The 15796-nt window shown below is 43.4% G+C and overlaps 1 protein-coding gene across 1 annotated transcript in view; it reads right to left on the bottom strand.

The window, feature by feature from the left end:
* LOC126284998 (chordin-like protein 1) overlaps positions 1–15796 on the bottom strand; it is a 527874-nt gene that overhangs the window by 16317 nt on the left and 495761 nt on the right. The window contains exon 7 of the mRNA XM_049984295.1: positions 11981–12077. Within this exon, the coding sequence (XP_049840252.1) occupies positions 11981–12077 (97 nt within the window). The remainder of the gene's footprint in view (positions 1–11980; positions 12078–15796) is intronic.

Genomic DNA, 15796 nt, shown 5'->3' with positions numbered 1-15796 from the left:
CTCGTCTAAGATAGGGTGCCTAGGAAGCTGTTTTCTTGGACAGCCAGACAAAATTCAAGCAAATCTTATTAATGGAGTTTATAACAGTAAATTAAATTGATAATACTTAACTTTGCGTATTTTAAAAGATGGGTCGCAAGCAAATGGCGACATGCACATAATCAATGTTTCTTCGATATATACAATTTTCATGCAAGCAAATAATGTTGTTTCACAAGTTACAGCTAATGCGTTTATATCATGGCTCGTCTCCTAGTGCAGCCACGGCTATGCGGAGCGGCGCATATATTCTCTACATATAGGGGCCGCTCTTGTTGTGGTGTCGCCCTAGTCAATGTACTATTGGCTGACATCGTCTCGCAGCCCTATCTACTGTATTGTTCTAGGTCAACATGCCGGCGCTTGATGTAACGCCAGAACAGGCCCAGCATTGAAATCTACAGCAATCTGCGGAAGGGTTGCATTTCTGTCATGGTGAACATTTTTCAGTCGTCATCGGACCCTGTTCTTGCAGGATCTTCCTCTGGCCGCAGCAATGTCGGAGATTTGATGTTTTACTGGATTCCTGATATTCACGGTACACTTGTAAAATGGTTGCGTGGGAAAATCCCCATTTCATCGCTACCTCGGAGATGCTGTGTTCCACGGCTCATGCGCTGAATATAACACCACGTTCAACCTCGATTAAATCTTGATAACCTGCCATTGTAGCAGCAGTAAACGATCCAACAACTGCGCCGGACTCTTGTTGTCTTAAACAGGTGTTGCCGACCACAGCACCGTATTCTTCCCGTTTACATATCTCTTTATTTGAATACGAATGACTATACCAGTTTCTTGCGGTGCTCAGTGTATGATCAAACTACACTAGTGTGCAAATGTTAAGGACAGAAGTAACTTTCACATGAAGTGTCATTGTCAAGTAATACATTAAATTTGGACGTACATAGAAAGAACTGCTATGGCGTAGCACAGAAGGTAACTGAGAGACATATCAAATGAAACGGACAGATGTGACACTTTTATTCAAAGGGCTTACACACACCCATGGTCGTCATGTCTCACTAGGTGTCATGAAGCTGTGGGCCATGGCTCCATAAAATAGTGAAGCCTGACCACAAATGGACACTCTCAAAATTTTACCACGCCTTACAAGCCCGTACAGCGCTACGAATCCGCCCTGACTTCCTTACTTGTCTTCCCTTTCCTATGTGTGCCCTTCGCCATTTGATGAAATTCCCTCCTCTCCTCTCCTAGTCTGTCTTCAGGAGTTCTGGGAACCGGGGTCATGCAAAACTTTTTGATGTGTATAGCAGTAAGTATCATTTCTACATGACCTCTCACGCTATTGTGTATTCCTCGATCTGACACGAGACGTATTAATTTTTCTCTCTATAACGACTCTCAGGGATAGTGCCGGCCAATTCCAGCTTCTCATACAGTGAGGAAAGACTGACTTTATGGAAGGTATCCAAAAACATAAATAATTTAACACATAACATTCCTGTGATCACTAACTCCTCTTTCTCTAGCTCTGCTTTCGTTTACGATTACACAGACGCACTGAACTTAGTGTCGTTTGCTAGCTACAAATCACTAAATAATTCGCATTTCTTTGCGTCAGGATGGTTTCGAAAACCAGCTTTAACTATTCTAATATAAAAAAGAAACTTTACTGACCAGTTTAACAATTTTTTCCGCGTTTTTCTTTCGTTTCTTTCTCGCGGGCGACAGGGGAATCTTCGTGAGGCAGCGGGGTGGGGGATGGGAGAATGAGGCAGTGCCCCACTTACCCCATTGTAGTTAAGAACCTCATTTGTTGGTTTGTAAACACAAAGTTTCAATAGTTTCGAGTTTCATTTCATAAGAAACTGGGTTTTGTTTGCTCCATCCCTCTTACTACGAAAGTAATACGAGTTGCCCGTCCCCTCCGCCACATCTCTAGTTTATATCGTTACTCATCTGTTAACCAAACATGTGACTGCAAATAGAGAAATGTTGCTTTATCTCCCTGTTTGAATTTCGATGATGGTTAGTGAAAAGATGGTGACGGCAGCGCTGGTACGTTTTTAGGAACATTTTAAAACGGTCGGTCCTAATTCGTTTCACGTGCGCTGTTTCCTCACAAAGTTAGTGCTTGCAGTTGCCGTGCCCATCGGAAACACGTTCGAAGTAGAAATTTTCCAGCAGAGACTCTCGAGTTTATTTGCCCGTGCGTCCCTACCTAGTCCTAGGGCGATGTTTGCCTGACCTACACTTTTCAGCAGTATTAGATTACTGCTGCCAGCTACAGGTACTGCGTCAGACTCGGTATACATACAGCGGTGCGTCTAAACATTTGCCAAAACAAACTTTCGCCATGAGGAAAAAGTGACGTTGATACTCGTCCAGAAACACTTTCCTCTCTGATCTTTCTCTTTTCTACACCAGTTGACTCAAAAGCTGCAGTCCTAATACCACTCTGAAAGTAGAGTGATTTATGAAATAGATTTGTAGCCTGGAGTTGATATGCAGAAGAGTAAAAAGAGAGACGAAACGAAACGGAAAGGAAGAAAGACTATGTTTTAACATCCCGTAGACAATATGGTTATCAGGGACGGAGTAAAGGCTCAGATTGGGGAAGGGAATCGGCTGTCCCCTTTTAAAAGAGTCATCCTGGCATTTCCGTAACCAAATTTAGCAAAATCACAGAAAGTCTAAATTCGATGGCCTGACGGGAATTTGAACAGCCGTCTTCCCATTAAGCCACCTCGCAAAGTGGAAAAGAAACGAACAGGTTCATTGCAGTAAATGCCGAACAAACCATTGACTTTTCAATTTTCCACAACAGCTACACACAGAGAGAAACACAAAGCTTACATATTTTTGACTGGGGCAGTGTTAGCCTAGAAACAAATTTAAAAATTTTCTTATCCCCTTATATAAGCAAGTTTCGTTTGAAGTTTCTCTTGGTTGTAAGGCAAAGAAGAAGTGGGAATCCCCTCTGAACTGGGAACTTCTTGTCCTGATCCCGATATGCTGGTGGCCGGTTGAAGAGATCCGTGCTTTACAAGCTGAGCCCAACTCCATTCGTCAGCGCCATATACCGTGGCAACGATTCATTTCCAGACACAAGTTCGTAGGACCTTTATCCCTCCATTCCCCGTCAGGCATCCGTGCCTGCAGTTTGCTGGTTTTATTAATGGTCATATTCTGCCTGAAACCACAGTTTTTTTTTTTTTAATTTGCTTTTGAATTGCCAGTGTCTTTAGAATGAAACCCGCCAATGCTGAACCATGGCAGAGACATCTAGTGGTATACTGACGTACTTCTACGAATGTAGTGGATTTGTAGTAGTAACAGCGTTCAAAGCAACAGGCAGCGCTGTGGTTGTGCTGAGTGATTGTAGATGGTGACATGGCTATTTTTTTTAATATCATTGATAGTGAAAGTAACTGTACGTATCTACATTTATTGTAACGTAAACTTGAGTTTGTACTACCGCTTTTATGAGTGATTTCGAAATGAGAACACTGGGACGGTATGTAGTTTTGATATTATATTTATTACATGTTAGACTCATTTTTGCTTGTTATTTAGGACTATAGTTTGTTTTACGCAGTATGCGTTCACGGACGTTTCGAGATGTGGGACTGTGTCTAAGAAAAATGCGAATTTTCTTTCACATATATCACATGAAATAATGTGCGGTTGAGAACTGTGTATCCTTCTTAAACAACTGATTGTTTAGTTTTTCTCAATTACTTTTTGCATTTGATGCTTACTATGATATTGAAGTTTGCTTTTGTGAAAAATTTTAAAATTATATTTTTTCTTGTTGTTGGGACTCGAAGGATTAACCTAGAATCAAAAAAGTCTATGGTTCAAGCAAAAGTAAGTCCTAGGACTTGTTTCTGCAGCTCATTGCGTCTTTCACCTCTGGTAACGAGATCTGTATGTAAAAAAAAAGGCCAAGTTTCAGCTTGGTTCGGAGTCCACGTTAAACTGTAGCGCCCTCTAAAAATGGCTGGGTAAGTCAAATGAGAGGAAAACAAAGGGATACCACCCCCAGCAGGACCATGGCTGTAGTGGAGTCGGCAAAAGAAGATTCCTGACAGTTGCAGTGGGCTCAGCTTAGCAATCGTATAACGCGATTTTGTATACATCTCTATGGATGTGGCTCAGTGTTGTCGCAACTCTACAAAGGGTGTCTCATACCCACGTTACACACTTCTAGAGGTTATAGAGGAGGAACCAACGTTACAAGGAAAACAAGGTGTACAGATTTCACTCTTATTTACCGTGATATTTCAACAGCTGTTCGATACGACGACATCAAGTTCGGTGCACACCGTGTATCTGCACAGTAAGCTCGCGTAAAGTCTGTCCAAAATGCGTGGATACTTGAAAAGTTTAGATAGTATTTTCTTGAAAAATAATAACTCGCTCTTTGCAAATGGACTGTCATTGAATTTAGATAAAACGTTATATGTATTAATCAGTACTGCTCGAGGCCTGACTACAGCAGTGGAAATAATGCATGAGGGTAAATCAATATGTGAAATAGATTAACATAAATTCTCAGGTAGTTATACTCATAAGAACGTGAACTACAGATCAAGTGTTGGAGAGCTTCTGAAATGTCTACACTCGCAACATTTGCGTTATAGGTAATATCAGATTTTCGAGATGAAAATGCCAAAACCTTTATTTATATCTTCTACTTTCATTCCCTGGTGTCTAATGGCTCTATCTTCTGCAGTAGTTTGCAAATAGAAGACATGAAAAGGAAAGGAAAATTTTATGCCGAGGACTCAAAAACCGGTGGGCTACCAAGCGGTAAAGTGTAGGAACATTGTCATTACTTTATGATAATCTGGGAAACTTACAACAGCTTTACACTTTTTTTGTCTAATGTGATGAAGCCCTACGTGCAGGAGAACAGATTTATTCTGTTGACTGAGCCGCGGGGAGGACAAACCACAATTATACGATGAGATTTTTAAAGATGAAGAAAGACTGCCATCGTGCACTATTAAAGTGATTCCCCCCCCCCCCCCCCCCCCAAATTTACTCCGCTAGTGCAGCGCTGATCGAAAAGCTCCCAAACTACTCTTATCTCATAGCGTAAAAAAAGAAAAAGAAAGAAACCACATCTCTAGGACACTGCATCAGTATACGTTCCACTCCACGAATTGGCAAAATGGTGTTTTACGCATGGTTTGCTGCCAAACTGTGCTATGAGAGCGAACCTTTTATGAATGTAGACCAAGCCCGCTTTTCTTCAGAAACTTTAAGACAGCCATGTAATAAATAATGTTTGCAGGATGACAAGAAAATTACTGCTCTCCTTGATTTTTCGATGAATACCACCACAGCACATGTAAATCATCAACTATAAAATAATAAAAGTATCCGGTTTTACATACGAAGTTCTCGTCTACGCCTTACAATGCCTTCCTGGAAATTTATTTGCAATACCAAAACTTCGTTCAAAATCAAATGTGTGTGAAATCTTATAGGACTTAACTGCTAAAGTCATCAGTCCCTAAGCTTACACACTACTTAACCTAAATTATCCTAAGAACAAACACACACACCCATGCCTGAGGGAGGACTCGAACCTCCGCCGGGGCCAGCAGCACAGTGCATGACCGCAGCGCCTGAGACCGCTCGGCTAATCCCGCACGGCATTCCCAAACTTTCTACTGCCCTTTCTTTTAACGCCCTTTATGAAAATATTAATAAACACAGCACTGAACATTATTTCGGTTTATTTGCAGACTCGATACCGTGATCTCTACATTCCAGTTCTGTACTGTTTCCGCTGCACTAACCATAGCCTGTAACGAATGCTAGGACCGTCCCGGGTAATGTATTCTACACCCTTGGCCCTCTAGAGCTACCGCTTCCATCACTTTCATTTCTGTCTAAGTCCTGCCTATTCCATAAATTTGGACGGAATCAGTGATGGCAGGTGGGCGCTGTCCCCTTGTAAGTCAAGAAACAAAATAAGGAACACAGACAGTGCCAGAAACAGCCGTGGTTATTTTCGTGAAAAAAGTCATTCGTTTGTGGTTTACTGAAGTTAAATGGAAACTATTGCAAGTAGTTGTCGGCTTTGGTAGAAATCTAACTATGCAGTCTTGCCGCCGTATTTTGCACACCAAGTAGAAGTCTTTCAAATCCAAAGCCATCTGATAATTTCAGTTACAACGAGAATAGCGGCGAACGGTGAAATATTTTTGGGATTTCACGACAAATGGCTCTGTGCAGAAAAGTTAGTGTTCAGTACTCGTTACATGTTCGACCTTCTATGATAGGGGAAATGGGGGGGGGGGCGGAGGGAGGGATTAGCTGCCTTCCCCTGGACCTCGCTGGATATGGCCTTGTTGTTTCTTGTTATTTGTGTATCTGTTTAAACTATACACTGGTTTCGCCTTCCTAACTGCTTAAGGGCGGACTCCATCCTACACCTTCACTTTTTCAAAAACATTTTAATGGCTGTTTCACATCTTTGGAGTGTTTACTGTTTACTCTTAGATGTCAAAGCTATTTGACTGTATTCGAATGTCAAGTACTGGGTGAAGCAGCAGACAACACGGATATACTGTCCACACTCCCCTTAGTACCGATTTTAGGCCAAGATAGCGGCTGTCTGTCAGAGACTTGCATCTGATGCACTGCTGGCAACATGCACTGATGGAAAGAAAAAATACAAATGAATATTTGCACAGTGTCATTTGGTCCCAGTGTTTCAAAGAAAGAAAAAAAAATTGGGTGTTGTACAAGCTGTTTCTCAGTTCAGAATGGGATGTCTGAAGACGGACGGTAGCAAAAGACGCAGCACTCTTTTACCATGCACCCAGTAGACGATCTCCTTATCTAGAGATGAGCGAAGTGGTGCAGTAGATGCTGCATGGAGACGGCAAAAGGATATCCTTACAGGAGCAGGAAAGAGAAAACGTTTGGTGCTGGTGAATTTTATTGCGTATTCTTCTTGTATTAGCATTCATTTTTTAATAAATTTTAAAATCCTTTTTTCCATAAGTCAGTTTTTCTAAGTTCAAGGCCAACTCTTTTATCCTAAATATTAACCAATCTCACTTGAAACTTTTGCAGGAAGTAGTCTTCAGGTATTTGGATGCTTCTATGCATTAATATTATCGAAGATGTAGTTTGTGTGTTATCACTTTTATGTACCGTTAATTAAAGGAAATTTAAATTTGGAAAAAGTGCCGAAAGTAATAACATTTCTCATAAAATGAATGCTCGGAACTGTTGAACTATGCCTTGGGAACGTATATAAAAAATCTGGAATGTGAAAGCTCAGGTCTGAGTAGCAAATATATCATTATAAATCACATTAAAAATTCAGAACTCAAAAACGAATGACGTTCTGGACTTCAGCACTTGGGTATTGCTACATCTTTACATGATAGACATGATTTTGAAATTTCGATGAAATCGGCAAAGTAGAAGAAAAGTCAACTATTTTGGTTGAACCTCCCTTTCAACGCCTCTTACCCAGATAAATGTTGTCCAGTTACTTCATTCTCGTTTTTCGAGCGATGTTTGTTAGTGGTCCAGTCGGAACTGGACCTCCCTCTGCCCCGCCACTGGCACACCAGTTCCTTGACGAGAAATAAGCAAACGTCGTGTGGCGCTACAGCCTTCGCTCGTTGGGCGACTTGCACGTTCCTACAACCAGCGGCACCCAGGCGGGCTCCTTCGGAAATGCCATGTCCTGTTGCCTGCCCCCGCTTCTCCAACATACGGAAGCTCGTGTTTCGTCTTTAATGACCTCTTCGTCGACGGGCCAATAACCCCTGTCCTCCTTTCTTCATCATTCCCATTTTCTTAAGGGCTACCGTAATTATCGTTGTGAATAGAGGCCTGCGTCTGCAGTCGGTTTGAGCAGCACTCGCTAATGGTGAGGCACTTGATCCTGACGTCACCAGTTCGAATCTTGGCGATGGAAGAAGCAGTATTTGCCCGGCAAGGGAAGACAGGTGGTGATGTCAAGATTGCAGCATCAGGTTGTGGATTAAAGCCCTGGGGTAAAAGCCAGACCGCTGTGTCTCACGAAGTGATTTGGCCATGACTTTGGTGATCCGCCTGATGCACCGAGTCAAAGTCGTCAGCCCTTCGGACCTTTCAACACCCTTCCACCCTTAACAGTTAGCTCACACTGCACCTAAGTCACGAAACCCATATGACGCCAAGAAAAAGTTCCAACGTGTTCAGAGGAGGAACGACTTTTCAATCAACGTAATGCAACTCCCTTGTTCCTTGTTAGGCGACATCATTAATCCTGTTGTTTTTGGATTGTTCAGTAACAATAATCTTGAGCTATTTTGGCAGAGTGCATTTAAGTGACTGAGTTATAATAAAAGATATACACATGTACAGCAAAAAAATCACAGTGTTTCAAGATTCTTAATCTTACGACATTAGTTTATTAGCGATGCGTTTCGACCCATTATTACTTATTATAGGGCATCAAAGCCTACAAATACCTTAAATGTTATTTACGCCAATAATACTACACTACTGGCCATTAAAATCGCTACACCAAGAAGAAATGCAGATAATAAACGGGTATTCATTGGACAAATATATTATACTAGAACTGACTTGTGATTATATTTTGACACAATTTGGGTGCATAGATCCTGAGAAATCAGTACCCAGAACAACCACCCCTGGCCGTAATAACGGCCTTGATACGCCTTGGCATTGAGTCATACAGAGCTTGGATGGCGTGTACAGGTACAGCTGCCCATGAAGCTTCAACACAATACCACAGTTCATCAAGAGTAGCGACTGGCGTATTGTGACGAGCCAGTTGCTCGGCCACCATTGACCAGACGTTTTCAATTAGTGAGTGATCTGAAGAATGTGCTGGCCAGGGCGGAACATTTTCTGTATCCAGTAAGGCCCGTACAGGACCTGCAACATGCGCTCGTGCACTATCCTGCTGAAATGTAGGGTTTCGCAGGGATCGAATGAAGGGTAGAGCCACAGGTCGTAACACATCTGAAATCTAACGTCCACTGTTCAAAGTGCCGTCAGTGCGAACAAGAGGTGAGCGAGGCGCGAGCAGCAATGTCGCGATACGATAAACCGCAATCGCGATAGGCTACAATCCGTCCTTTATCAAAGCCGGAAACGTGGTGGTACGCATTACTCCTCCTTACACGAGGCATCACAACAACGTTTCACCAGGCAACGCTGGTCAACTGCTGTTTGCGTATGAGAAATCGGTTGGAAACTTTCCTCATGTCAGCACGTTGTAGGTGTCGCCACCGGCGCCAACTTTGTGTGAATGCTCTGAAAGGTAATCATTTGCATATCACAGCATCTTCTTACTGTCGGTTAAATTTCGCGTCCGTAGCACGTCATCTTCATGGTGTAGCGATTTTAATGGCCAGTAGTGTATTAATCAATTATCACTTGGGTAATAATTTACCACGGTTTTTATACGCTACTGAACATACGTCTATCTACATATAAAGAGAAAAACATGTACGGTGTATTTCTTGACAAAACTTGCCATGAAGTAAATTTCTTTGGTGATACTAAGCTGCTGACACTGTATGTGCGTCCACTGATTGCTGCGGTGGTCGAGTATCTGTCCTAGTTCTTGCAACAGCTCTCCGCACCATTTTAAGTCAGTTTTGCTTTCGACAGTATTTTTTAAACCGAAGCTAACACAGGACAGTGTAGTGATACATAATTACCCGATGTATATGGGATCTTTATGGAAGATTAGTACATTATAGTTGCACAAGTCAAAACAATGTAAATGCAACATCGAAGTAGAAGGCGACGTGAAAGTCATAATGGTGCATCCACGGGCACACCGACTCCACGCGGTACAACAGTGTCTGCGGGGTTGCCTGCGCTACAGGCGTACGCGCGGGGCGACGCCGTAGTTCCGGCCCGGCGTACAGACGGTGGCGCCATTGACGCACTATTTTGCTGCGTCGTGTCGGTCCGACGAGCGGAATTATAGCTTTGCATAGTATTCATCCGCCCGCCGTGTATTTAAGGGGCTGCTTTGACCGACGGAGAGCGAAGTGGAGATTCAGCTTGGAAAGGCAGCAGGTCGACTTGCGGTGCGGACGTCCTGCCGGATAGTACGATTAGTGCCAATCGCCCACCACATCTATCGCTCAGCGAATGGACTTCGAATTTCTTGGAAGTTTAATTTAACCTGATCAGGACTTTAACACAAGTGACTGCTAACTAAATACAGTGATGAGCGTCGCTGCTCTTCACAATAGGGTTAGGTAATGTTCATAGTCCATTCATTAATAAAAGTTCTGAACCCTGAACGTTTGGGTCCAAACGTCTGCGGCACCTTGCCACGGTTCACGCGGCTCCCCTCCCCCCTCCCCCTCCTCCAAGGTTCGAGTCCTCCCTCGCGCGCGCCTGTGTGTTGTCCTTAGCGTAAGTTAGTTTAAGTGATGTGTAAGCCTAGGGAACGAGGACTCCCAGCAGTTTGGTGCCATGCGAACTTTCCACAAATTTCAATTTTCTTCTGAACTTTGACTCAGATTTGATAAATATTTATTGCATGCTCAATACATCACATAAGATTAATAATAATCTTTAAACATAATAAATGACTCCTTTATGTAGGTAAATTTTTTCTTAAATTGGTCTGCAGATCTGTTTAATGACTTCACCACTCAATCTGCTATCGCAGTTCATCCGCAAATGCTAATCATTCTTGTTGGAAAATTCTCTCTTAGGTTTGTATAACTGCATCAAAATTCTTATATTCTATTAATTTTTCCATTTTCTAACGAAGTTTTCAATGCTGCAGTTAAAGGCCAATAGTAAAATTCTAGCTCTTAATGCGACTCATGTTTTAACTTTAGTAACTCGGTTATATATCTTCTTCGTAAAGTTATAGATTCGGTTCTTCTTTAAGGACATGAGATTACTGCACTTATAATATGAGCTATCCTTAGGTCTTCTATAATTCACTGAAAATACACCCCTGGAAATGGAAAAAAGAACACATTGACACCGGTGTGTCAGACCCACCATATTTGCTCCGGACACTGCGAGAGGGCTGTACAAGCAATGATCACACGCACGGCACAGCGGACACACCAGGAACCGCGGTGGAATGGAGGGACGAATGGAGACGTGTCGTCTTCAGCGATGAGAGTCGCTTCTACCTTGGTGCCAATGATGGTCATATGCGTGTTTGGCGCCGTGCAGGTGAGCGCCACAATCAGGACTGCATACGACCGAGGCACACAGGGCCAACACCCGGCATCATGGTGTGGGGAGCGATCTCCTACACTGGCCGTACACCTCTGGTGATCGTCGAGGGGACACTAAATAGTGCACGGTACATCCAAACCGTCATCGAACCCATCGTTCTACCATTCCTAGACCGGCAAGGGAACTTGCTGTTCCAACAGGACAATGCACGTCCGCATGTATCCCGTGCCACCCAACGTGCTCTAGAAGGTGTAAGTCAACTACCCTGGCCAGCAAGATCTCCGGATCTGTCCCCCATTGAGCATGTTTGGGACTGGATGAAGCGTTGTCTCACGCGGTCTGCACATCCAGCACGAACGCTGGTCCAACTGAGGCGCCAGGTGGAAATGGCATGGCAAGCCGTTCCACAGGACTACATCCAGCATCTCTACGATCGTCTCCATGGGAGAATAGCAGCCTGCATTGCTGCGAAAGGTGGATATACACTGTACTAGTGCCGACATTTTGCATGCTCTGTTGCCTGTGTCTATGTGCCTGTGGTTCTGTCAGTGTGATCATGTGATGTATCTGACCCCAGGAATGTGTCAATAAAGTTTCCCCTTCCTGGGACAATGAATTCACGGTGTTTGTATTTTGTAGTTAAGGTTAATAACTGGAGAGGTACTTACTTGCACTTATAATATGAGCTACCTTTAGGTCTTCTATAATTCGCTGAAAATATCTTGTCGTTAAGGTTAATAACTAGAGAGGTACTTACTTGCCAGTGGAGATGCAGTTTCTGTCTTTGCGTCCGCTGGGTGCCGATGGATCACTAAATGTGATGGACGATGACTGCTGGTTATAGCTGAGGGGACCTGCACAAAGTGAAACAATAATCATGTACAGTCGCACTTTCTGTGTACATAATAGTCCACCGAATTTCCTAGGGCGTGGACTCACTTATTGGCCGGAGAAAAGTAATTTTTAGTAACTTTTCAGCGTCTGCATTCCATGTCTTCCAAAAACACATTCGGTGTATGAGGCAAGCGCAGCTGTCTTATTACACAGTTCGCTTACGATGTCTATAAGATATCGCCACTGGACACTCGCAAGGAAATATGTTACGATTTGGACAAACTTAACACTTCTATTAATGAATGGCTAAGCTCTTACATTGTGGATACAATAACTAAGAGAAATAGTTCTATAATGTGCAAGATAAGACGCAGACATCTAGAGCACGTCACACTGTTTGAATACTTATAGGTACTATTGTAAAAAGCTATATGAAATCAGACGTACACGCAAAATTAGTAATAGCGGAAATGATTGAAATGGGATTTGCCATTTATTTTTTATGAATGGATCGAGACACTATGACCACCTTGTATTAGGCACCCCTGTCGCTTTGTGCCTCTGGATCACAGTGTCCCGGGTTCGATCCCCGGCCGTGTTGGGGATTTTCTCAGCCCGGGGACTGGGTGTTTGTGTTGTCCTCACCTTTTCTCATCATCATTCGTGGCAGTGTCTAGATTGGATTGTGTAAAAATTGGACTGTGTAAAAATTTGTACGGGAGCTGATGACCGCGCAGTTGAGCGCCACACAAACCGAACGTCATCATCATCCTGTCGCTCTGGAGTGCTATAGCTCCTAAGGCGATCGTGTGGCCCCCTACGGCTGACATAAGGCGTGACAGCAAAGTGGTGTGTAAGTGCCAGTCGACTGTATGGAATCAGAGCAGTAAGATGGATCGAAGTAGAGACATGGCAGGATGGCAAGAAGCCTGTGTGTTTGGCCGTGCCCATGACAACTCTGTGAATGAAGATGCCAAAGCTGTAGGTGTTTCAGAACGGACTGTCCAACGTATCTACAGAGAACTGTGTTCCATTTCCAGTCATGCACCACGGAGTAAGAGCAGTGGTCGTAAAAAGATGTTAGCCGTCAGAGACTGGGGGCGAGTGAGACGTCTTGTCAATACAGTCGGTTTCAAACCTGACAGGAAACAATAAATGTACGAGGCGTGTGACAAAAGTAACGAGACTGACATCACCGTGAGCGATATGACAAGTCTGTGTTGTTCTACTTCCAAAGCTCAGTCCGAGTTTCAGCTCTGTACAGTCGTCACGTGATTTCTGAGAGTGCCATCAGTGAAGTTGTATTTTTGTTGTGTGTTGCGAAAATGAAACAGCGGAATTTAGAGCAAGTTACACGATCAAGTTTTGTATTAAACTTAGAGAATACGCGAATGTGGCCTTTGAAAAGTTGAAGCAGGCCTATGGGGAACTTTCCTTATGAAAAGCACAAGTTTTTCTGTGACACAAATCGTTTTTGGAAGACCGAGGGCACGTTGAAAGTGAACCTCGCTCAGGGAAACCTTTTTCAGAAATCGATGAAAACATCGAACGCATGCGTGCTCTTGTGAGATCACACCGACGTTTAACAGTAAGGGTGACGAGTGGCCTGTTAAACACCTTCACCGTACAATAAATTTTGACCGAATATTTGCACATGCGAAAGGTTTGTGTCAAAGTAGTGCCGAAAAACTTCACAACTGAGCAGAAGGACAGTCGAAGAAACGTGTGCGTTATTCATCTTAACAGGACTGCCATCTTAAGAGGAATGGTTCAGTCGTGTGATCACAGGTGATGAAACCCATATGTTTTAATACAATCCTTAGACAGAGCGCCAGAGTGAGAAATGGTACACTTGGGACATCTCCTAGACCCAAAAAAATTCGAATGAGCAAGTCAAGGGTCAAAACAATGCTGTTGTGGTTTTTTGACACTAGGGGCATTATGCGTCAAGAATTTGTTCCTCCAGGACAGACTATCAGCCAAGTACTTTACAAAGATGTCGTTGAAAGGTTCAGGGAAAAGCTGAATCGAGTGAGACTGAATATCGCAGAGAAGTGGATGCTGCATCATCACACAACACCCCATGCACACGGCCACTTCCATCACGGAGTTTTTGACTTCAAAAGGCATTTTTCTAGTTTCAAGGTCCCTATATTCACCTGATTTGAGACGATTTGACTTGTTTCTTTTCCAGACATTGAAAAATGTCTTAAGAGGACGCCATTTTGGCACTCTGGGGGACTCCCAAAAGAATGTGGCCGACTTGTTAAGAGTCGTACCGGTTGAAGCCTTTCAACACTGCTACCACGACTGGGAACAACGTCTCCGCCGGTATTTACCTGCGGAAGGAAACTGCCTTGAAAGAGGACGACACTGTTGTTTGAAAAAAATAATAACTTGGGTAGATAAAAACTCAGTCTCCTTACTTTTCTCTGCTAGTATTCGAGAGAACATTATGAAGGCAACAGCGTGCAATGCACATTTCAGGAAGGGTTCCTCGCAGAAGACCATTGTTCATGCGTCACATAAAGCTGCACGTCTTCAGTGTGACAAGTAACACATAATCTGGAGAACAGCGGACTGGAGGAGTGTAATTTAGTCCGACTACTGGAAATTTTGCCTGTTCTCAGACGAAGGAAGGCCTTGAGTGCAACGCCGACCCAATGAGAAGTTCAAAAATGTTCAAGTGTGTGTGAAATCGTATGGGACTTAACTGCTAAGGTCACCAGTCCGTAAGCTTACACACTACTTAACCTAATTTATCCTAAGGACAAACAAAGAACAAACAAACAAACAAACACACACACACACACACACACACACACACACACACACACACACACACACACACATGCTCGAGGAAGGACTCGAACCTCCACCGGGACCAGTCGAACAGTGCATGACTGCAGCGCCCTAGACCGCTCGGCTAATCCCGCGCGGCAATGAGGAGTTTAACCCAAAATGTATGGAGGGCTTAGGTCAGGTGGTTCTGTGTTGTTTTGCGTATGCTTTCCGTAGCATGACGTTGGCCCACTAATTTAGGTTACCGTGCACGTGAACGAAGTACTTCGCCTCAAGATGACGTAGGAAACTCATCGAAACTGTGCGACAACACGATGCCACAACTCGGCTGATAAGCCGAGAAGACTTCATGAATAAAATTCGCCCAGAAAATCTGTGTAATCATATATACCAGAATGATTATTTCAACAATCTTGGTGAGCAAGTGTTGCCCTTTCTTGCATTTATTCATGATGAGTATATTCTGCACACTTCCGTCTTCCAAGATGACAACAACCGCGATTACGGGCCTGCAGTAATACGTTCCAGATTTGACAAACAGTAAGATACCCTATCTCTCTTCGACTGGCGCACACAATCACCCACTCTTAATCTCACAGAAAGTGCCAGGGACTATTTGAAGCAGCAGGTAAGTGTTATCAACAAACGTTCCGCAATTTGGTAATTCTACTGGATATAATCATCAATGAGAAGCTTCAGTTGGATATGACGTATCTGCAGAAACTAGTGGACCCTCTTCCTCGTCGAATACGAGACATTACGAGGGGCATTTGAAAAGTCCGTACAAAGTCCGAGAGATGGCACCACCGGTGCGTATTGAGTTCATGTTTAGTTAGTAGCATCTTTGGAAAGAACGCGCACCACGTTTCAGCCATATTGGTCTATTTCTTTGTGTTTGGCATTCTCGTGAATCAAGTAGGTCGAGTGATTGTCGAAA

This window comes from Schistocerca gregaria, chromosome 1 (genome assembly GCF_023897955.1).
Source record: "Schistocerca gregaria isolate iqSchGreg1 chromosome 1, iqSchGreg1.2, whole genome shotgun sequence".
NCBI classification, from domain to species: Eukaryota; Metazoa; Arthropoda; class Insecta; order Orthoptera; family Acrididae; genus Schistocerca; species Schistocerca gregaria.
This window is presented reverse-complemented; position numbering and strand designations above follow the sequence as displayed.